Source organism: Carcharodon carcharias, chromosome 20 (genome assembly GCF_017639515.1).
Source record: "Carcharodon carcharias isolate sCarCar2 chromosome 20, sCarCar2.pri, whole genome shotgun sequence".
Taxonomy (NCBI): domain Eukaryota; kingdom Metazoa; phylum Chordata; class Chondrichthyes; order Lamniformes; family Lamnidae; genus Carcharodon; species Carcharodon carcharias.
This window is the reverse complement of record NC_054486.1, coordinates 72647171-72669673: the sequence shown is the minus strand read 5'-3', so window position 1 is coordinate 72669673 and position 22503 is coordinate 72647171. Positions and strand designations below refer to the sequence as shown.

Genomic DNA, 22503 nt, shown 5'->3' with positions numbered 1-22503 from the left:
ACTGAAACTCCTTCCCCAACATCTACAAAGTGAGTGTTGGTCCTCTGGAGAGTGAAAATGGGGAGTTAATAGTAGATATTAAGGAAATGCAGATGAAATTAACAAATATTTTGCTTCTGTCTTCATTATAGAGGATACAAAAAACGTTCCAGCAATAGTGATAAAGCAGGAAATGGAAGGAAAAGAGGAACTTAGTGAAATTGCAATCATTAGGGAAGCGGTACTGAGCAAGCTACGGGCTGACAAGTCACCAGGTCCTGATGGACTTCATCCTAGGGTCTTAAAAGATGTGGCAAATGAGGTAGCAGATGCGTTGATTTTAATTTTCCAAAATTCGCTAGATTTTGGAAAGGTTCCATCAGACTGGAAAGTAGCAAATATAGGTATCTTCAAGAAGGGAGGGAGGCAGAAAACAGGAAACTATAGGCCAAATAGCTTGATGTCTGTTGTGTGGAAAGTGTTAGAATCGATCATTAAGAAGGTTATAGCTGGGCATTTAGAAAAGCTCCAGGTAATTGGGAAGAGTCAACATGGTTTTGTGAAAGGGAAATCATGTTTAACCAATTTATTGAAGTTCTTTGAAGGAGCAACATGCACTGTGGATAAAGGGGAGCCTGTAGACGTACTGGACTTGGATTTCCAGAAAGCATTTGATCTGGTGCCACATTAAAGGTTATTGTGGAAAATAAAAGCTTATGCTGTAGAGGGTAACATATTAGCATAGATAGAAGATTGGTTGTCTGGCAGACAACAGAAAGTATACATAAATGGGTCTTTTTCTGATTGGCAGGATGTGATGAGTGGAGTCCTGCAGGGGTCTGTGCTGGGTTGTCAACTTTTTACAATTTGTCTAAATGACTTGGATGAGGGAAGCGAAGGCATGGTAGCTAAATTTGTAGATGACACAAATATAGGGAGGAAAGTATGCTGTGAAGAGGACATGAGGTTGCAAATGGATATGGATATGTTGAGTGAGTGGGCAGAAATTTGGCAGATGGAGCATAATGTGGGAAAATGTGAAGTTGAGGTGGGGGTCATTGAATATTTTTAAGGTGGAGGTAGATAGATTCTTGTTAAATGGGAATGTGGAAATCGAATCACAAACCGATCAGCCATGATCTTGTTGAACGACGGAGCCAGCTCAAGGGGCCGATTGGCCTACTTCTCCTATTTCATATGTTCATAAGTAACTGAGCACCCAGGAAATTAGAGTAGACACCTCAACAGCAGGAAAAGTAAGTTTGAGAATGTAAATCCATTGACGTCAAATCAACATTTTTGCAAGGGGAACAGTTTCAAGGAGAGGTATTCTTGTTAGTTGGGAATGTGGATGGGAATCATTCTCCAAAAGAAGCTAGAGATCTAGAGAGGAAATTATGGAAGCTGAACATGTGTGTTTACAGCCTAAATGATGCATCCAGGGTATGGTATTTTTCAGTTAAGTCCGACCTGCTCAAGGTTGGTTGTCCTCAGCTAAAAGTAGATCCAGCAATGTTTTATTGGAACTGTGAAGGAAAACTAGCAGACATTTTCTTAATGCATGTAGATGATTTCCTCTGAGGGGTGGCGAGGAATCTGAGACTTTTGAGAAATTTGCGATAGGTAGAGTTATAAAGGAATTCAAAATTGGAAGTCGGACTTCTGGAGCTTTTGAGTATATAGAGTTGGACATTAGGCAGATTAAGTTGGAAATAAGAGATAAAAACAAAAAAACTGCGGATGCTGGAAATCCAAAACAAAAACAGAATTACCTGGAAAAACTCAGCAGGTCTGGCAGCATCGGCGGAGAAGAAAAGAGTTGACGTTTCGAGTCCTCATGACCCTTCGACAGAACGTCGAAGGGTCATGAGGACTCGAAACGTCAACTCTTTTCTTCTCCGCCGATGCTGCCAGACCTGCTGAGTTTTTCCAGGTAATTCTGTTTAAGTTGGAAATAACCCTGACTCAAAAGTCTTACCCAGAGAACGTTAATACAATTCCGATAAATCGGGCTAGGTCCTCATAAAAGAAAGACTCTACAACCAAGGAAGAAACAGATCACTTAAGAAGCTTAATTGGGCGATTAAACTTGTTATGCAAATAAATGGGCCAGAAGGTGCTATGACGTATTAAAATCGAGTACAATATTGAAATATGCTACTGTTGGGGAAGTGCTAAAAGCAAATGAGACACTGAAATTCAAAACTAAAATGGGTCGACGCAAGTCACCAGTTGTTGGATTGTTTCACAAAAAGAACTGCTTGTCCAAGTAAATTGTTGGATATCCTTGAAAAAGGAGCCTTGTGTTGAAATGGATTATGAGAACACGCAAATTTTTATGTTGTAGCCTTAATAATTTTTTTGTTTTCAAGACATTATGGGTATGTTAAAGATTGTATAATAAGATAACTTTTTATCATTTTGTATTTTATCTTATGAATAGTTTTTGTTTGCATATCAATTTAATTTAAAGAAAATAGGGGAACCTGTTAGTATCTAATAGGTTCTGTTGATGAATATTAAATAACTAATACATTAAGTGAACAGGTGTTGGGTATTCTGAAACAAAAACAAAAATTACTGGAAAAACTCAGCAGGTCTGACAGCATCTGTGGAGAGAAAGACAGAGTTAACGTTTCGAGTCCGTATGACTCTTCTTTAGAACTGAAGGTGTTGGGTATTGATTAGTTAATTATGCTCAGGTGTGTATATAAAGAAGAGTCAGCCAGCACTGTGGTGTTGGACTGGAGAAGTAAACTCTGTGGTGAGCAAGAAATAGTCTCTACCAAAGCATCTTAGCCTCAGTGTCTTCTTCACAACCAAGCTGGGGAATTCTCTGACATGGTTGGCAGCTCTCAGTGGGCAGGACTTCTGCCCGTGGGGCCCTTGATCCCTGGCCTGTGAAGTGCCTAGGTGGAACATGGTGCAGTGGGCCTTCCAAAAAGAGGCAACGCAAGGCACCCACCAGTTCTCCATTGAGCAGCCTCATCGTCTCCACAAGATTCTGGCCACTGTCTCTTGATTGGAGTAGCCAGATTAATTTTTAAAAACAATGCTGCAATTTCTATCAGAGGATGGCTGTGTATTACACCTTATTTTTTATCAAAATAACATAAATCATAAAATTGTTAAATACCCAGTTAATTGTTTGGACTTTATTCTGTTTACAGGAGAGGTGTTTGATTACTTGGTTGCTCATGGAAGAATGAAGGAAAAGGAGGCGAGAGCTAAATTCAGGCAGGTATGTACTCCCACATTTTTTTTTGAATGTTTGCATAGAAAATTGAATAGTAAAACCAAAGATTATTTTGAAAGAATTTGGTTCTAAGGATTTGAATAAACTCTGGTAAAATAAAGGAAAATCCAAAGTTATTTTACAAGTACATTAAGAGTAAGAAGATAACTAGGGAATGAATAGGGCCCATTAAGGACCATAGTGGTAATTTGTGTGTGGAGCCGAAAGATGGAGGTAGGGTTCTAAATGAATGCTTTGTGTCGGTGTTCACAAGTGAGAGGGACGACGTGGGTATGCAAATCAGGCAGAAGGACTGTGATATAATTAAATAAATTAGCATAGAAAGGGAGGAGGTTTTAAGTGGTCTGGCAGGCTTAAATGTAGATAAATTTCCAGGCCCGGATGAAATGTATCCCAGGCTGTTGAGTGCTCCAAGGGAGGAGATAGGGGTGCTGGCAATTTCAATACCTCTCTGGCCACAGGAGAGGTGCCAGAGGACTGGAGGACAGCCAATACGGTACCATTATTCAAGAAGGGAGGAAGGGATAAACCAGGGAACTACAGGCCAGTCAGTCTAACCTCAGTGGTACAGAAACTAATGGAAACAATTCTGAGGGTCAGAATTAATCTACACTTGGAGAGGCAGGGATTAATCAAGTCAGCATGGTTTTGTTAAGGGGAGGTCAAGTCTGACCAATTTGATTGAATTTTTCAAAGAGGTGACCAGGTGTGTAGATGAGGGCAATGCATCTGATGTAGTCTACTTGGACTTCAGCAAGGCATTTGATAAGGTCCCACATGGGAGACTGATAACGAAGGTAAGAGCCCATGGGATCCAAGTCAATTTGGCAAATTGGATCCAAAATTGGCTGAGTGGCAGGAAGCAGAGGGTGATGGTTGAGGGGTGTTTTTGTGGCTGGATGCCTGTGTCCAGTGGGATTCCACAAAAATTGGTGTTGGGTCCCTTGCTGTTTGTGGTATACATAAACAATTTAGACTTGAATGTAGGAGGATTGATCAGTGTGTTCGCAGATGACACGAAAATTGGTGGGGTGGTAAATAGTGAGGGGAATAACCTTAGATTACAGGAGGGTATAGATGGGCTGGTCAGATGGGGTGATCAGTGGCAAATGGAATTAAATCTGGATAAGTGTGAGGTGATGCACTTGGGCAGGACAAACAGGGCATGGGAATACACGATGAATGGTAGGACCTGGGAAGAACCAAGGATCAGAGGGACCTTGGTGTGCATGTCAACTGGTCCCTTAAGGTAGCGGGACAGGTAGATAAGGTGATTAAGCAGGCATATGGGATAATTTATTAGCTGAGGCATAGAATATAAGAGCAGGGAGATTGTGTTGGAACTGTATAAAACGCTGGTTAGGCCACAGCTAGATTATTGCGTGCAACTCTGGAATCCACATTATAAGAAGGATGTAAATGCGCTAGAGAGAGTGCAGAGGAGATTTACCAGGATATTGCCTGGGCTGGAGAGTTTTAGTTATGATGAGAGATTGGATAGACTGGGGTTATTTTCCCTGGAGCAGAGGAGATTGAAGGGGGACATGATTGAGGTGTATAAAATTATGAGGGGCATAGATAGGGTAGACAGGAAGGAACTTTTCCCCCTGGTGAAGCGATCAATAACCAGGGGGCATAAATTTAAGGTAAGGGGCAGGAGGTTTAGAGGGGATGTGAGGAAGAATTTTTTCACCCAGAGGGTGGTGGGAATCTGGAACTCGCTGCCTGAAAGGGTGGTAGAGGCAGAAACCCTCATAACATTTAAGAAGTATTTGGATGTGCACTTGCGATGCCATGGCATACAAGGCCTAGTGCTGGAAAATGGGATTAGAATAGGTAGGTACTTGTTTGACCGGTGTAGACTTGATGGGCCGAAGGGCCTATTTCTGTGCTGTAGACCTCTATGACTCTATGTGCAAAGTATATGAACAAAGAAACAATAAATATGCTGCTTATCTTTAGCTTTTGATCTAGATTTCAAAATTTAGGCTACCAGCTTAGTTCTGAGTGCACCTAAAAGGTGAATGGGGTTACATTTAGCAAAGTACAGTACTTGGCCTAAAATTAGAACTGCAAAGGCAAATTTTAAGTGCAAGCAGGAAATTGGTGGCACATATTCTTTAATCTGCTACTTAATTTTGGCATGTAGTCTGCAAATTAAAATATATTGGAGTTGATTGCATTCTTTTTTTCACACTTGAACATTATTAGAATGGTAATACCTTACAGAAAAGAAGACAGTTCTTGATTATTCTAATATAACTAGAGCATAGAATAAAATATTGACTATAAATAACTTCAACAGTTTTCATTTGTGAGACACATAGGATTTGTGACCTTACCATTTAATTTTATTTGCATATTAATTATGAGCACAAAAGTGAATAATTCCCGTTTTTAATTAAATTGTAGAATTAAAGTGAGGATGAATAATAAACTCCTCTTGACCTGCTTATATCCAACCATTTTGATCAGAAGGCTAACTAAAAAAGTAAGATTGGATTCTTAAAATCCTGGAAATACTCAGATCAGACAGCATCTGTGAAGAAGGCAGACATTTCAGGTGTGAGCTCTTAATGAAAACATTCTTTTGAAGGGTCCAAATTTGGAACATCAGCTTGTCTGTTCTCTATACAGAGACTGCCTGTCCTGATTATTGTTTCCAGCTATTTTATTTTGTTTTGGTTCAGATTTCCAGCATCTGCTGTTGTTTAGTCTAAGGTTCAGTTCTTCTATCTGTAAAAAGGTTTCTTTTCAATTTTTTTTGAAAAGATGAATGAGACTGTTTTGGGCATCTGCTTTCCTTAAGACATATGCAGCAACAATTGAAAGAAAGAATGTTCTATCCTGTACATTAGTAATACCTGTGAAAAGAGCACCAAAGGTGGAATGTAAGGTAAAAAATGGTGCATGCAGAACACTGTTCTGGCTTAGGTAGTGTATAGCCATCCAGTCTGTTCAAAATTAATTACAGTATACTAAACATAGGTTATAACCTCTGGATTATTTTTAAAAATGAAGAAAAGGAGGGGACTTCAAAATAGTTCTTCATAATAGTTGATAATTGTATTAACTTTTGTTCAATTCGTTCATTCGCTCATTGATGTCACCTTCCTCCCAGAAGATTGACTGCCTTGGATCTCCACTTCTGTCTATCCTGTCATAAAAACAAAAATAGCTGGAAAAACTTAGCAGGTCTGACAGCATCTGTGGAGAGGAATACAGTTAACGTTTCGAGACCGTATGACTCTTCATCAGAACTATGGAAATATAGAAATGAGGTGAAATATAAGCTGGTTGACGGGGTTGGGACAGATAGAGCTGGATAGAGGGCCAGTGATAGGTGAAGGCAATGAAGAGATTGCCAAAAATGTCATTGTCAAAAGGACAAAGGGGTGTTGATGGTGATGATATTAGCTAAGGAATGTGCTAATGGTGACATTGAGGGTAGAAAGCAGGATGAGCAAGTGACCGTCCTAGTGGGGGTGGGGTGGGGGGAAGGGATCGAAATAGGCTAAAAGGTGGAGATAAAACAATAGATGGGAATACATTTAAAAATAATGGAAATAGGTGGGAACAGAAAAATATATTTTAAAAGTTATAAATTATTGGAAAAAGGGGAATCAGAAAGGTGGAGGAGAGAGTTCATCATCTGAAGTTGTTGAACTCAATGTTAAGTCCGGAAGGCTGTAAAGTGCCTAGTTGGAAGATGAGGTGCTGTTCCTCCAGTTTGGGTTGAGCTTCACTGGAACATTGCAGCAGGCCAAGGACGGACATGTGGGCATGAGAGCAGGGTGGTGTGTTGAAATGACAAGTGACACAGAGATGCGGGTCATGCTTGCGGACAGACCGAAGGTGTTCCACAAAGCGGTCACCCAGTCTGCGTTTGGTCTCTCCAATGTAGAGGAGACCGCATCGGGAGCAGCGAATGCAGTAGACTAAATTGAGGGAAGTGCAAGTCAAGTGCTGCTTCAGTTGAAAGGTGCATTTGGGCCCTTGGACGGTGAGGAGAGGGGAAGTAAAGGGGCAGGTGTTGCATCTTCTGCGGTTGCATGGGAAGGTGCCGTGGGAGGAGGTTGAGGTGTAGGGGGTGATGGAGGAGTGGACCAGGGTGTCCCAGACGGAACGATCCCTGCAGAATGCCTCCAGGGAAGGTGAAGGGAAGATTTGTTTGGTAGTGGCATCATGCTGGAAATGGCGGAGGATGATCCTTTGAATGCGGAGGCTGGTGAGGTGATAAGTGAGGACAAGGGGGACCTTATCATGGTTCTGGGAGGGAGAGGAAGATGTGAGGGCAGATGCGTGGGAGATGGGCCGGACACGGTTGAGGGCCCTGTCATTCACCGTGGGTGGAAAACCTCGGTTAGGGAAGAAGGAAGACATGTCTGAGGAACTGTTTTGGAAAGTGGCATCATCAGAACAGATGTGACAGAGGCCAGGGAACTGAGAGAATGGAATGGAGTCCTTACAGGAAGCGGGGTGTGAGGAGCGGAAGTCGAGGTAGCTGTGGGAGTCGGTAGGCTTGTAATGAATATTGCTGGACATTCTATCACCAGAAATTGAGACAGAGAGGTCAAGGAAGGGAAGTGTCAGTGATGGACCATGTGACAATGATGGAGGGATGGAAATTGGAAGCAAAATTAATAAATTTTCCCAGATCCAGACAAGAGCATGAAGCGGCATTGAACCAGTCATCGATGTACCGGTGAAAGAGTTATGGAAGGGGGCCGGAGTAGGACTGGAACAAGGAATGTTCCACATACCCCATAAAGAGACAGGCATAACTGGAGCCCATGCGGGTACCCATAGCCACACCTTTTATTTGGAGGAATTCAGACGAATTTAAGGAAAATTTGTTCAGTGAGAGAACAAGTTGAGCCAGACAGAGGAGAGTAGTGGTGGATGGGGATTGTTCGAGCCTCTGTTCGAGGAAGAAGCGGAGAGCCCTCAGACCATCCTGGTGGGGGATGGAGGTGTAGAGGGATTAGACTTCTATGATGAAGAGGAGGCAGTTGGGGCCAGGGAACTGGAAATTGTTGATATGATGTAGGGCGTCAGAGGAATCATGGATGTAGGTGGGAAGAGACTGGACAAGGGGAGAAAGAATGGAGTCAAGATAGCAAGAAATGAGTTCCATGGGGCAGTAACAGGCTGACATGATCGGTCTGCTGCGACAGTCCTGTTTGTGGATTATGGGTAGGAGGTAGAAGCAGGTCGTCCAAGGTTGGGCGACTATGAGGTTGGAAGCTGTGGAGGGAAGATCTCCAGAGGAGATGAGGTCAGTGACAGCCCTGGAAACAATCGCTTGATGTTCAGTGGTGGGGTCATGGCCCAGGGGTGGGGGGGTAGGAGGAAGTGTCTGCGAGTTGACGCTCAGCCTCTGCGAGGTAGAGGTCTGTGCGCTAGACAACAACAGCACCACCCTTGTCAGTGGGTTTGATGACAAAGTCAGGTTTGGACCTGAGAGAACGGAATGCGGCAAGTTCAGAAAGAGACAGGTTAGAGTGGGTGAGAGGAGCAGAGAAATTGAGACGACTGATGTCACGCCGACAGTTCTCAATGAAAAGATCAAGGGCAGGTAAGAATCCAGAGGGAGGGGTCCAGGTGAAGGGAGAATATTGGAGACGGGTAAAGGGATCCGTTGAACTGGGAAAGGACTCCTGCCCAAAGAAGTGAGCACGGAAACGAAGGTGGCGGAAGAAGAAGGCAGCTTTTATCTGTCTATCCTGTGCTGCCCTTACACATTGCCCATAGGTCAGCTGCATCCAATCCATTAAATCTGTCATCCATTTCCTCCTCTGCTTCCCTCTCCTTCATTTTCCGTCAAACTTTCCTTCCAAAAATTGCCTGTCTACTGTCTGCTCTTATGAAATGACCAAAATATCGTACCTTTCCCTCTCTGACAATTTGCACTAATTTCCTCTTTTCTCCAACCGTTTCAGTTCTTCCGCATTACACTTTCTCTCTGTGGAGGAAGTTCAGAACATCCTCTGTCCACATCTTGAATGCATTCAGCTCATCAATAGACTATTTCTTTGTTGCCCATATCTACGAGACATCTTTGATTAAGTTTGTGTATAAAGTAAACATATCTTAAGTATTTTGAATGCAAGGTGCATCAATAATGATAGTGCTCCCTCAATTCCATTCCCTTCCTGGCCACAGTCTCAAGTTAGTCCAGACTGTTGGAAACCTCACTATAGTATTCATTTCTATGTCCTCTTGATCACTAAGATCTCCTGCTTCCACCTCTATAACATCAGCTGGTTCCACCCCTGTCTTAGCCCATGTGCTGCTGAAACCCTCATCCAGGCCTTTGTCATATCCAGTTCCAGATATTAAAAACAAAAACAGAATTACCTGGAAAAACTCAGCAGGTCTGGCAGCATCAGCGGAGAAGAAAAGCGTTGACGTTTCAAGTCCTCATGACCCTTCAACAGAACAGATTTTTCTTTACAAGGAGAGGGAAATATAAGCTGGTTTAAGGTGGGAGGGGGAGAAGTGGAGGGGGGGGTGTTGTTGTAGGGACAAGCAAGCAGTGATAGGAGCAGATAATCAAAAAATGTCACAGACAAAAGAACAAAACACAGGTTGGTGATATTATCTAAACGAATGTGCTAATTAAGAATGGATGGTAGGGCACTCAAGGTATAGCTCTAGTGGGGCTGGGGGAGCATAAGAGATTTAAAAATAATGGAAATAGGTGGGAAAAGAAAAATCTATATAACTTATTGGGAAAAAAAAACAAAAGGAAGGGGGAAGAAACCGAAAGAGGATGGAGGAGGGAACTCAAGACCTAAAGTTGTTGAATTCAATATTCAATCCAAAAGGCTGTAAAGTGCCTAGTCGGAAGATGAGGTGCTGTTCCTCCAGTTTGTGTTGGGCTTCACTGGAACAATGCAGCAGGCCAAGACATGTGGGCAAGAGAGCAGGGTGGAGTGTTAAAATGGCAAGCGACAGGGAGGTTCGGGTCATTCTTGCGGACAGACCGCAAGTATTCTGCAAAGCGGTCGCCCAGTTTACGTTTGGACTTTCCTATGTAGAGGAGACCGCATTGGGAGCAACGAATACAGTAGACTAAGTTGGGGGAAATGCAAGTGAAATGCTGCTTCACTTGAAAGGAGTGTTTGGGCCCTTGGACAGTGAGGAGAAAGGAAGTGAAGGGGAAGGTGTTACATCTTTTGCGTGGGCATGGGGAGGTGCCATAGGTGGGGGTTGAGGAGTAGGGGGTCATGGAGGAGTGGACCAGGGTGCCCCAGAGGAAACGATCCCTACGGAATGCCGACAGGGGGGGGTGAAGGGAAGATGTGTTTGGTGGTGGCATCATGCTGGAGTTGGCGGAAATGGCAGAGGATGATCCTTTGAATGCGGAGGCTGGTGGGGTGATAAGTGAGGACAAGGGGGACCCTATCATGTTTCTGGGAGGGAGGAGAAGGCGTGAGGGCGGATGCGCGGGAGATGGGCCGGACACGGTTGAGGGCTCTGCCAGCGACCGTGGGTGGAAAACCTCGGTTAAGGAAGAAGGAGGACATGTCAGAGGAACTGTTTTTGAAGTTAGCATCATCGGAACAGATGCAACGGAGGCGAAGGAACTGAGAGAATGGGATGGAGTCCTTACAGGAAGCGGGGTGTGAGGAGCTGTAGCTTCCTGTAAGGACTCCATCCCATTCTCTCAGTTCCTTCGCCTCCGTTGCATCTGTTCTGATGTTGCTACCTTCAAAAACAGTTCCTCTGACATGTCCTTCTTCCTTAACCGAGGTTTTCCACCCACGGTCGTTGACAGGGCCCTCAACCGTGTCCGGCCCATCTCCCGCGCATCCGCCCTCACGCCTTCTCCTCCCTCCCAGAAACATGATAGGGTCCCCCTTGTCCTCACTTATCACCCCACTAGCCTCCGCATTCAAAGGATCATCCTCTGCCATTTCCGCCAACTCCAGCATGATGCCACCACCAAACACATCTTCCCTTCACCCCCGCCATCGGCATTCCGTAGGGATCGTTCCCACCGGGACACCCTGGTCCACTCCTCCATCACCCCCTACTCCTCAACCCCCACCTATGGCACCTCCCCATGCCCACGCAAAAGATGTAACACCTTCCCCTTCACTTCCTCTCTCCTCACCGTCCAAGGGCCCACACACTCCTTTCAAGTGAAGCAGCATTTCACTTGCATTTCCCCCAACTTAGTCTACTGTACTCGTTGCTCCCAATGTGGTCTCCTCTACGTTGGAGAGACCAAACGTAAACTGGGCGACTGCTTTGCAGAACACCTGCGGTCTGTCCGCAAGAATGACGCAAACCTCCCTGTCGCTTGCCATTTTAACACTCCACCCTGCTCTCTTGCCCACATGTCTGTCCTTGGCCTGCTGCATTGTTCCAGTGAAGCCCAACGCAAACTGGAGGAACAGCACCTCATTTTCCGACTAGGCACTTTACAGCCTTCTGGACTGAATATTGAATTCAACAACTTTAGGTCTTGAGCTCCTTCCTCCATCCCCACCCCCTTTCTGTTTCTTCCCCCTTCCTTTTGTTTTTTTTTCCAATAATTTATATAGATTTTTCTTTTCCCACCTATTTCCATTATTTTTAAACCTTTTATGCTCCCCCACCCCCACTAGAGCTATACCTTGAGTGCCCTACCATCCATTCTTAATTAGCACATTCGTTTAGATAATATCACCAACTTCAACACCTCTGTGTTCTTTTGTCTGTGACATCTTTTGATGATCTGCTCCTATCACTGCTTGCTTGTCCCTACAACAACACCCCCCCGCCTCCACTTCAAACACCCCCGCCCCCACCTTAAACCAGCTTATATTTCCCTCTCCTTGTAAAGAAAAATCAGTTCTGTTGAAGGGTCATGAGGACTCGAAACGTCAACTCTTTTCTTCTCCGCCGATGCTGCCAGACCTGCTGAGTTTTTCCAGGTAATTCTGTTTTTGTTTTGGATTTCCAGCATCCGCAGTTTTTTGTTTTTATCCAGATATTAAAGTTTTCTACTAGCTGGCCTCTCATCTGATATGTTCTATAAATTTTAGCATACCCAAAATTCTGCTCATATCCTGCCTCACTCACCCATCACCCTGTTTATATTACAAAGGCAAAATATTGCAGATGCTGGAAATCTGAAATAAGAACAGAAAATGCTGAAATAGTCAGCTCTGGCAGCATCTGTGGAGAGAGAAGTAAAGTTACCATTCCAAGTCGATGACCTTTCATCAGAACTCTTTCTTGTGAAAGGGAGTAGGGTGGGAAAAAGAACAAAAGGGCAAGGCCTGTTTAAGGGTCGAAGGCAGGGGAGATTAATTGACAAAAGAGTTGATGGTGTAAGGCCAAAGGGTGGTAACAGGACAAGTAAAGAAACAAAAGATGTGCCTAGAGGAGATTGAATGGCTGCCATCTAATAGCAAAAAAAGGAAAATAAGAGTGAGAAATAAGAGGAAAAAGAACAGAACAAGCAAAGAGAAAAGAAACAAAATGGGAGCAGGCTTATGATCTAAAATTGTTGAATTCAATGTTGAGTCTGAGGGGCTGTAGAGTTGAAAGATGAGGTGCTGTTCCTCACTTGCATTGAGCTTCATGGGAACACTGCAGGAAGTCGAGGTCAAAAAAATCAGAATGGGAGCAAGGTGGAGAATTAAAATGATGATTAAAAGAAACTTTGCACATTGAATAGAGATTCCACAAAGCAGTCACACAATCTGTGTTTGATCTCGCCAGTATAGAGGAGTCCACATTGTTAGCGTGGAATACAGTACATTAAATTGAAAGAAGTGCAAATGACAGTTTCACCTGGCAGGAGTGTTTGGGGCCTTGGATGGTGGGAAGGGAGAAGTTAAAAAGGCAAGAGCTACATCTCCTGTGCTTGCAAGGAAGGGTTTCCTGGGAATGGAGGGGCTGTTGGGGGTGACTGAGGATTGGACCAGAGTATCTTGGAGGGAATGGTCCCTTTGTTCCCTCCTCTAGTCATATAAACACTCTTCCTCTAACTCTGGCCTTTTATGCAAGAGCCCTAGCAAAATTGAAGTCAGTTGGAAACTGGGAAAACTCTCCATTGGTTAGTGTCATTCCTAGCCCAAAGGAACATGCTTGTGGTTTTTGGAGGCCAATCATCTCTGTCCAGGTCATCGCTGCAGGAATTCCTCAGGGCGGCATCTGAGGCAAAACCATTTTCAGCTGCTTCATCAATGATCTTGCCTCCGTCATAAAGTTAGAAGTGAGGATGTTGGTTGATGATTGCATAGTGTTCAGTACCATTTGCAACTCCTCGGATACTGAAGCAGTCCATGTCCACATGTCACAAGAGCTGACGCCACACAAGTGCCTGACAATGGCCATCTCTAACAAACGAAAATCTAGCCATCTCCCCTTCACATTCAACAATATTACCATCACTGCATCCCTCACCATCAATATCCTAGGAGTTACCATTGACCAGAGACTTAACTGGACCAGCCATATAAATACTGTGGCTACAAGAGCAGATCAGAGGCTTGAAATTCTGTGGTGATTAAGTCACCTCCTGATTCCTCAAAGCCTGTCCATCATCTACAGGCACATGAGGGGTGCAATGCAGTACTTTCAGTTTGCTTGGATGAGTGTAGCTCCAACAACACTCAAGAAGCACAACACCATCCAGGTTAAAGCAACCCGCTTGATCGGCACCCCATCCACCACCTTAAACATTCACTCCCTCCACCACAGGCGCACAGTGGCAGTAGTGCTTCCCATCTACAAGATGCACTGGAGCAACTTGCCAAGCCTCCTTCCACAGCACCTTGACCTCTACCACTGAGAAGAACAAGGGCAGCATGGGAACGCCACTACCTGCAAATTCCTCTCTGTGTCAAAATCATGGAAATCCCTTCCTTAACAGCACTGTGGGTGTAACTATACATGTGGACTGCAGCGGTTTAGGAAGGTGGCTCCACATCACTTTCTCAAGGGTACTTGAATATGTGTAACAGTGCTGGCCTTACCAGCAATGTTCACATCCCATGAATGAAAAAAAACCCTCCCTTTGGTCCCATCTTTGTGTTGGTATGTTAGCTGTGCTTTTAGGTGACTAGGCCCCCAAGCTCTGGAATTCCCTGCTTAAACTTTTCAATCTCTTCACTTCCCTCTTTTTTAAGACCTTCCTCAAAACCCACCTCTTTGACTGTTGTTAGCCTTCTCTCCAAATATTCCCTTCTCTAGTTCAACATCCATTTTTGCCTGGTTACATGCCTTAAGCTGTCTTTCTACATGAATGGGACTTACAAGAGGTTGTTGAGTGTCAAGCATGTCAAATGCAGCAGAGAGGATGAGAAGGTACCAAAAGTGAAAATTGCAATTTAATGGGATGCTGTTTTTAACTGAACAGTGCAATCAGTGCTGAGCAGCATAGAATCCAGAATAGAGGATCTGGAATAAAAAGAGGAAGCAACATATTTTCAAGATGTAACATAGTGGAGTAATTCAGAGGTTAGGCAATAGCTGGAGAAATTGGTGAGATGAAGGCTGTTTCTTTTGATATGGAGATGGTAATGGTAGTTTTGGAGGTGGACAATGCCAGAGGATAGAGACACGTCAGATTCAGCAAGCAGTGGACTGAGTAATTCAAATTGGGTGGCCATGAACTGGGACTAAAGAGAATTGAAAGAGCAGGTAGGGTAAGATGTGTGTTTAGGGCTGTTAGGTATGTGACAGAGTGTTATGACACAGCAGTTGGTAAAGCTGAATTATTCAAAATTCCCAGAGGGAAACTTTAAACAACTGTCGTAACCTATATTTTGAAGTAGTATGTTTGAGATGCAGCTCTAAATTCAGGAATCAGATCACCAGTTCTCAAGAGGTTTTTTTATTAAACTAAATGAAACATTTTATTAAGTTACAACACATTAAACTCATACACATGGCTACAAATTACAACTATCATAACTTTTAACAAATTCCCAAACTAATCTCCATTAAGACAACAGCAACCTATAGACTTTAAGCAGACACCAAGCAGTCACCTTACAAATTCAAAATGAGAATCCTTTCATTTTGGTTCCTCTGCAGACACAGTGGTAGGCTTACAGGCTTTGACCTTACATTGCCTCTCTTCTGCACACACAAAACTGCTATCAGTTTTACCCAGCACATCTCATTGAATGTAAATTCTCAATTGTATCACCAGCCCCTTTTTGAACTCCACCTCTTCTAACAATAAAACCCCTTTCATAGTACCAATTTTATTGGTAATATAAATGGCTTGGTTTCTGCTAGCTAGGTGCCAGATTCCACTCCCCTTCTTGAATGCTCTATTCAACAAAATGCAAAAGCACCGCTACTTCTCTGTTTACATCTCAAAACTAATATACAGCAAAGTACTCAGACTAGCTGGCTTTAGTCCAATTAAGACACACCCACAGACTAAACCTCTATTTTAAAAGAAAAATAATTCCATTAATATACATTAATAGCTTCATGACACAGAATGATGTGGTTGCTGACTCAGTTGGATAAAAATGAAGGAGAATTTGGAGTTGTCAGAAGAGGAAGTAGGAGTTATTTGGATGGCTTTAACTTTGGACACAGAAGTACATCAGTGTCTTTCACTTCAAGTCCAAGGGGCAGAAGACAAAGGAGCTGGAGAAAAAGAAATTGGTATTATTTTTTGTGGTGAAAACGCCACTATTAAAGCAGATCAGTTAGAATAAATCAATTTCCTTAGCCTTCATTTGCGCCAAGTAGCACGTGTTTGCCCACTGCCTCTACTCTGTATCACTTTGCTCTAATCAGTAAATCTTTGCTAGCAATGTCACTTTAGCACAATAGTAGTACATCAATGTGCTACAATACTTTGTAAAAATACATTGCTCTGTGTCCAGTACAATTTTCTATTTACACCCAGATTTGCTCATTGTATTTAGTTTTATTTATCTAAATATTTACTTGAATCTTTGTTTCTGCCAAATTCAGTGTATATAGAACTACATTTAGATTATTCTCTGCATCCTGTTTTTCTCCATGGCTCTTCTGTGACCTTTTAGTCTACCTGCTGAGAGAATGAAAACACCTTTGAACACTTTATATAATACTATCGAGGTCTAAAGGTCACAAAATGATCTATTGTATAGTTAAATAAAGGGATAGATGAGCTTTGCTGCTGGACATCAGTAGTCTTTCGTAGCTGTTACATATTTTTTTCTGTTCTTTTATTTCTGTTATTTGAAATTCTACTTTTTTGTACTTTTATGATTCTGTTCTCCCATTTCCAGACCCTAAGGTTTTTATACATTGCACTCCTTAATCTAAAAGAAACTAATTCAAAAGATCAATAGTTTACAGTTCAAACCTATATTTAGAAATGTGAATATCTACTACTTAGCAGGAGTTCTTGGCGTGACTTGACAAAATATCAGTTTGATTAGATATGGAAGAGTGTGACAGACAGAAGTAACTGAACATTTTCTTTTAAATTTTGGTCAGAATTTTACCACAGAGTTTGGGACCCCAGCATCAGGCCAGAAAGCGGGTCTTGAGCCTGCATTCGCTGGCAGTGGGATCAGATCAGCAATTTTACTACAGATAGCCCCCTAAATGGCCATCTCCTGGTATGCCACCAAATTCAGCACAGCAGCTGGGCTCCTGATGCTTCTGGCCCAGTCGGAGACACAGAAGCTGTGAAGCCTCAGCAGCATCACCGAGGGAGGTGAGTGCTGTTGCAGCAGGTAGGAAACCTCAGGGGCATCTCAAAATGGAGACTTCCTCTGGCAGGTATGTAAAAATTAAAATTTAGGGAGTCAAGAACTATAGACCCTGGTGGATGGAGAGGCAACCCATCCTGACGGCCCATTGGGCCATGGAGATGGCCTTCCCAGTCCCTGGGCCTCCTCCTGGAGCCATGGAACCTTCTTGACACTAGCAAAATGCCAGCAGCCACGTAGAAAGGCCCTTAATGGGGCCTTTAATTATTCAAATCAGCCGCCTACCTCATTGGAATGGACATCCAATCCATCTCACAGCTCGCTGCTGGGAAACTTTTCTGGAAACAAGACCACATCAGGGAGCAGTCTAGACGTAGCTTACTGCTACTTTACTGGCCCACCTTGCCTCAGTTTCTGCCACCTGGGAGCCAGTAAAATTCAGTCCATTGTGTTTGAAGTAGAAAGGATCATAATTTGCATGTATTGTGAAGCTTTCTGTTAAATAGATAGGTGAAAGGATCTTGAAGGGTTACAGCACCTGGTATCACTAACCAGTTGGTTTTCATTTGTAACAGATAGTGTCTGCAGTGCAGTACTGTCATCAAAAGCAAATTGTACACCGAGATCTTAAGGTAAGTCCTCCTTCATTCATATGCAAAGTGGTCAGCTTGTTGTAAATCACTAGCTAAAATGCTATTAGTTTTTTGTATTTTAAAGTGTAAAATGAAGCTTTCATACCTTTTTTGGCTCTAATTCATATTTGAAGGTGATATTGAATTTGTGTTTTATGTGCATAAAAATTTTGGGAAAAGTTTATCAAAGTTCCAGCATCTTCCTACCTTTTGACCTTTTGTGCCCTTTTCCAAAGACATAAGCAATCCTTGAGCTCTGAATGAAGCTATTGAGAAATTTACACCCACCTGCAGAATTTATGCCTAATATAGTGTGTGCATTCCTTCTCTCCAGAAGACATATCCCCTTTGCCCAGGGCCAGAGAAATCTGGTGTAGGTTAATAGAACCATGTTTTAAGGAGTCCAAAGTATCTCACCAGCCCATCTTATCAGAGCTGCTTTCCTCTGCCTGTCAGCTAGACCATAAGCCAAGTTTGGCTTGCAAAGTTATCTGGAATTGAGTGTGGAATCTCAGCCCTAAGTGACAGATCTACTCCTTGAAGTCCCATTAGTGATCCATCATCAACCAATCAGCTAATCAAACATCAACAGTGCTCTGGAGTACTGAAAGCCTGCCTATTTTGGGTATCAAATTATCAACTCTGCCACAGAAGGTTGGCTCCTTTTGAGTTTCCTTTGCCAGGTGTGATATTTTAGTGACCTCAATCCCAAAGAGATCTTTCTCTTCATAAAGAATAGATTCTACTCAAAAGCCTGAATCTTCTGTCACCAAATCACATTTTCGCCAAGTTCCAATGTGCCTTGTCTCTATCTAGAAAAGATACGTTCAGTTAACTCATTTAACTGTTACACCACAAATCAGCTGATGTTCAATTAAACAGGAATTTGATTCTGCCCTCAGCTGTGGTTTTTGAATATTGTTCTGCTACAATAAATAATGTTGAGGATTAAGAAAGATGCAGTGTTCACTTCACTCAGTATTACACTCTGTCAGATGTTATCCAATATTTTTTATCCAGGAGATTTGACAGTGGTGTCTCTGAGGGTGCTTTTCTAGTGACAGAAGGGGAAACTGCCTCAGGATGGAGACATTCTCTGGCGTTTCTTCTTTTATTCAATTCTAATATCAGTATTACCTGTGAAATTATTTTAAACTAAAATGTTTCCTCCCTCCCCAGCATAATACTTACTGTTCCCTTTAAAAAGACTGAAGAAATATATTTTGCATGTAGTTTCCTTTGATTTGTATCTTCTTCTTCAACTTAACATTAAGATCAATGTGTTGTATATTTTTATTTCACCTTTAGCTGCTAAGAAACAAAGCTACTATAGTTAATCTTTTGTTAAAGTAGTTTAATGTATTGGAAACGATGAGCAGGATTTTCCGCACCTGCCCGCTGCCAGGATCTTCCGGTCCCGCCACAAGCTAATGGACTTCTGGCTGGGGCGCCGCCTCATCCACAGCGGGTCCTACCTGCAACGGGGCAGGAAAATCCTGGCTAATGGCTGATATTTCAAACTTAGCATTTATATGAATGTTTTTAATTTATAGTTTGATCATTTGCTTTTTTCTTAAACCTAGGCTGAAAATCTACTGCTTGATGCAGATATGAACATTAAAATAGCAGATTTTGGCTTCAGCAATGAGTTTACAGTTGGCAATAAACTGGACACATTCTGTGGGAGTCCACCATATGCTGCTCCAGAACTCTTCCAAGGGAAGAAATATGATGGGCCTGAAGTAGATGTTTGGAGTTTAGGTGTTATACTTTACACATTAGTCAGTGGTTCATTGCCATTTGATGGGCAGAACTTGAAGGTAATTCACGGGTTTTTTTTTTAATTTAAAAGCTCTAACATTATGAAGTAAGTGACGTCATAGTGATTTTTTCAAATTTGTTTTACTGCCTAACTTTGTGTAATGCACTTGAAACTGTTCACATGAAACAAAAACTTCTGGAATCACTTGGTTATCAACAGTTAGATCTTCACTTTCTAGCCATTTGTACTTCTCCTATTGTCAGTAACAAGACAAACCACAGTAATAAATTGACGGAAACATAAGTGACTCAATTATATTATTGCATTGTGACTTTCTGCATAAACTTTGTTTTAAATAATAACAAATATTGCAAAATTTCCAGTTATCACTATCAGTCTTTGTTTACTACATGCTTGTTTAGTATCTTTTAGATAAGAATTTTTCTCTTAGTTTTAAGCAATATGCAGGTAAACACATAGTGTTGGAAATACTCAGGTCTGGCAGCATCTGTGGAGAGAGAAACAGAGTTAACATTTTGAGTTGAATATTACTCCTCTTCAGACCTGAAAGAGGGTACGAATGTGAAAGATTTTATGCCGTTGAAAGGTGCAAGGGGATGAAAGAATGAAAGGGAAGGTCTGGGATAGGTTAGAGGACAGGAGAGATTAAATGACAAAGGTGCCATGGAACGAAAAGTAAAGGGAGTGGCAATGGTTGTAGTGAAGAGACAAAGCATTTGTCCAGAGTGAGTGTGGATAGCTGAATAATGAACAGCTCTGTCCAAAAGCAAATACATGAAAAACCAGATTTAAACTGGAACATGGCAAATAGACATAATCAAAATGGGGGATAGAATTCTTGGTCTGAAATTGTTGAACTCAGTATTGAGTCCAGAAGGCTGTAAGGTGCCTAATCGGAAGATGAGATGCGGTTCCTCAAGTTTGCATTGAGCTGCACAGGAATACTGCAGGAGACCGAAACTGGAGCATGAGAGCAAGCTGGTGAATTAAAATAGCAAGCAACCAGAAGCTCAGGGGTCATACTAGCAGTTGGAGCAGAGGTGTTCCGCAAGTGGTCACCCAATCTGCGTTTGATCTCCCTAATGTAGAGGAGACCATATTATGAGCAGCAAATGCAGTAGACTAAATTGAAAGAAGTACAAGTAAGTTGCTGCTTTGCCTGGAAAGAGTGCTTAGGGCCTTGAACTGTGAGGAGAGAGAAGGTAAAAGGCCAGGCGTTACACCTCCTGAGATTACCTGCATATAGGTAAACAATTGACAGAGAAATACAATCAATAATAACATTGCCATTTCTGTGGTTCAGATTTTGGCTGTAGTAATGAGGGTAAAGGGAGATCTTGTAGTGCAGTGGTAACATCCTTATCTTTGGGCCAGAAGCTTCGCGTTCAAGTCTCACGGCAGGACTTCATGGCCACGGAAGGTGTGTTCATCATGTGGCCAGACTGGTTGATTATCAGCCTGTAAATCCTTTCAATACACCTGATGGCAGGCAGTAAGAGCGGGAGAGTTTCCTGGTCAGCCAGGCTGCAGAAGGCCACAGCAAACCATTGCAATACTTTGCCAAGCATAATTGTGGACCAATCCAATGGAAGTCCGTGGTCACCAGTGCCCTCTGAAGGCACGGTACCTGAAGGAGGAAGAGGAATGCTGACAAACCTGTCAGCATTCACTGCCAATACTCCCTAAAACTGACAGTCCTGGAGTCTGCGCATGCAGAATTAAGCAGGGAAATCCAGAAGGTCCTATCGGTGATTCTGCACTCCTCCGTAGCTTGCATTGTTGAAGACCCCATAGGATGAAATTAAATATAAATCAATGAACTGACAAGAACTTGGCCTTCTACACTATTAGTTTCGCTGTAAATATCCTTGGAAAAAGTTGGATCTTGTGGCATGAGGTATGGCTGTTTTTAACGGCATATTATGTTCATAATTACTGCTAAGGAACCTCTTTGGCCCTGAAAGTTTAAATTTACATTTATAGAATATCAAATTTTGTCATGATAAAATTTCCACATCTTTACAATATATATTTTTTAAAATTTGTTTTTGATATCCCAGGTTCTATCTTAATCCCATATGTACGTCCTAATCATTTATTTCATTATCTGAAATTTAATTAAAAGTGAAGGATAATCAGTGCATTTTACTACAATAAAAAGAGAAAATGCTGGCAGTATTCAGCAGGTCTGGAGACACCTGTGGAAAGAGAAACAATTAACATTTCAGGTCATTAGGACTGGAAAAAGTTAAAGATGTAATAGGTTTTAAGCAAATACAGAGGCACGGAAAATGGGGAAGGAGCAAAGAATAAAAGAGAAGGTCTGTGATAGGGTGGAAGGCAGGAGAGATTAAATGCCATAAAGATGATGGTACAAGGCAAAAAATGTAGATGGTCATGAGAAAAGCAAAAAACCAAAAGTGCCTGTTGCCGGTACAAATTGAAAAAGCTGAATAATTAGCAGCAAAAACAGATGAACACACACAAAAAAAAATTTGGGGCAGAGGTTATCATCTAAAATTTCTGATCTCAATGTTGAATCCGGAAGGCTATAAAGTGGCTAATCCAAAGATGAACATTTGTCAAGCTTGTGGTGAACTTCATTGTAATAGTGTAAGAGAAAGGCATGGCTTTGTAAGTGAGTTTTGAGAGAATACTGATCAAGCACAAGAAGGGAAACAGAAAGCAATGAAGGTGAATGATGTAACAGACAAAATCTGGCCCTTTGCATTGACTGCAGTATTTAATAATTTGGGCATGATGAATAGCATCTTGAGAATGCACTACATTATGTAAGGAGCTATTTTAAACAAGGCCAGCGTATTAAACGACATAGCTTTTCTATTATTTGTATTTAAAGCAAAATATTTAATTTTGCTGTGTAACACAACGGGCATTAGTCATGGAGGAATAAGCTTGTTTAACTGTGATGTTATATATACCTTTACTGGGTGTTTCTGTGTCACCTTTTCTCATTAGTACACTTTGCAAATGCACATACTGTAAAATACAGGCACAGCATCTTTTCAAAAACATTTATTACCCTGTTTACGCAGGTAAATTTTTACGAGAGGAAATCTGATATGGATTGTAGTCTGGAGCAATTTTCCCTTTAAAATCTCCTTGGTGTGCATTGTCTATTTTCTCAATGCATGATATCTTCAAAGTTCTTTGCATGGC

General features: G+C 42.2%; 1 protein-coding gene across 10 annotated transcripts in view; it reads left to right on the top strand.

Annotated features, from left to right (window-relative positions):
• The window catches only part of mark3a (MAP/microtubule affinity-regulating kinase 3a), a 226615-nt gene that overhangs the window by 154105 nt on the left and 50007 nt on the right, over positions 1 to 22503 (top strand). For 9 of the 10 annotated variants that reach the window (XM_041213916.1, XM_041213914.1, XM_041213913.1 and 6 more), the window contains 3 exons: positions 3150 to 3220; positions 17484 to 17540; positions 19124 to 19360. In XM_041213916.1, the coding sequence (XP_041069850.1) occupies positions 3150 to 3220; positions 17484 to 17540; positions 19124 to 19360 (365 nt within the window). Of the gene's footprint in view, positions 1 to 3149; positions 3221 to 17483; positions 17541 to 19123; positions 19361 to 22503 lie in introns of those variants that run through there. The other variant, XR_005946216.1, reaches the window with a different exon arrangement.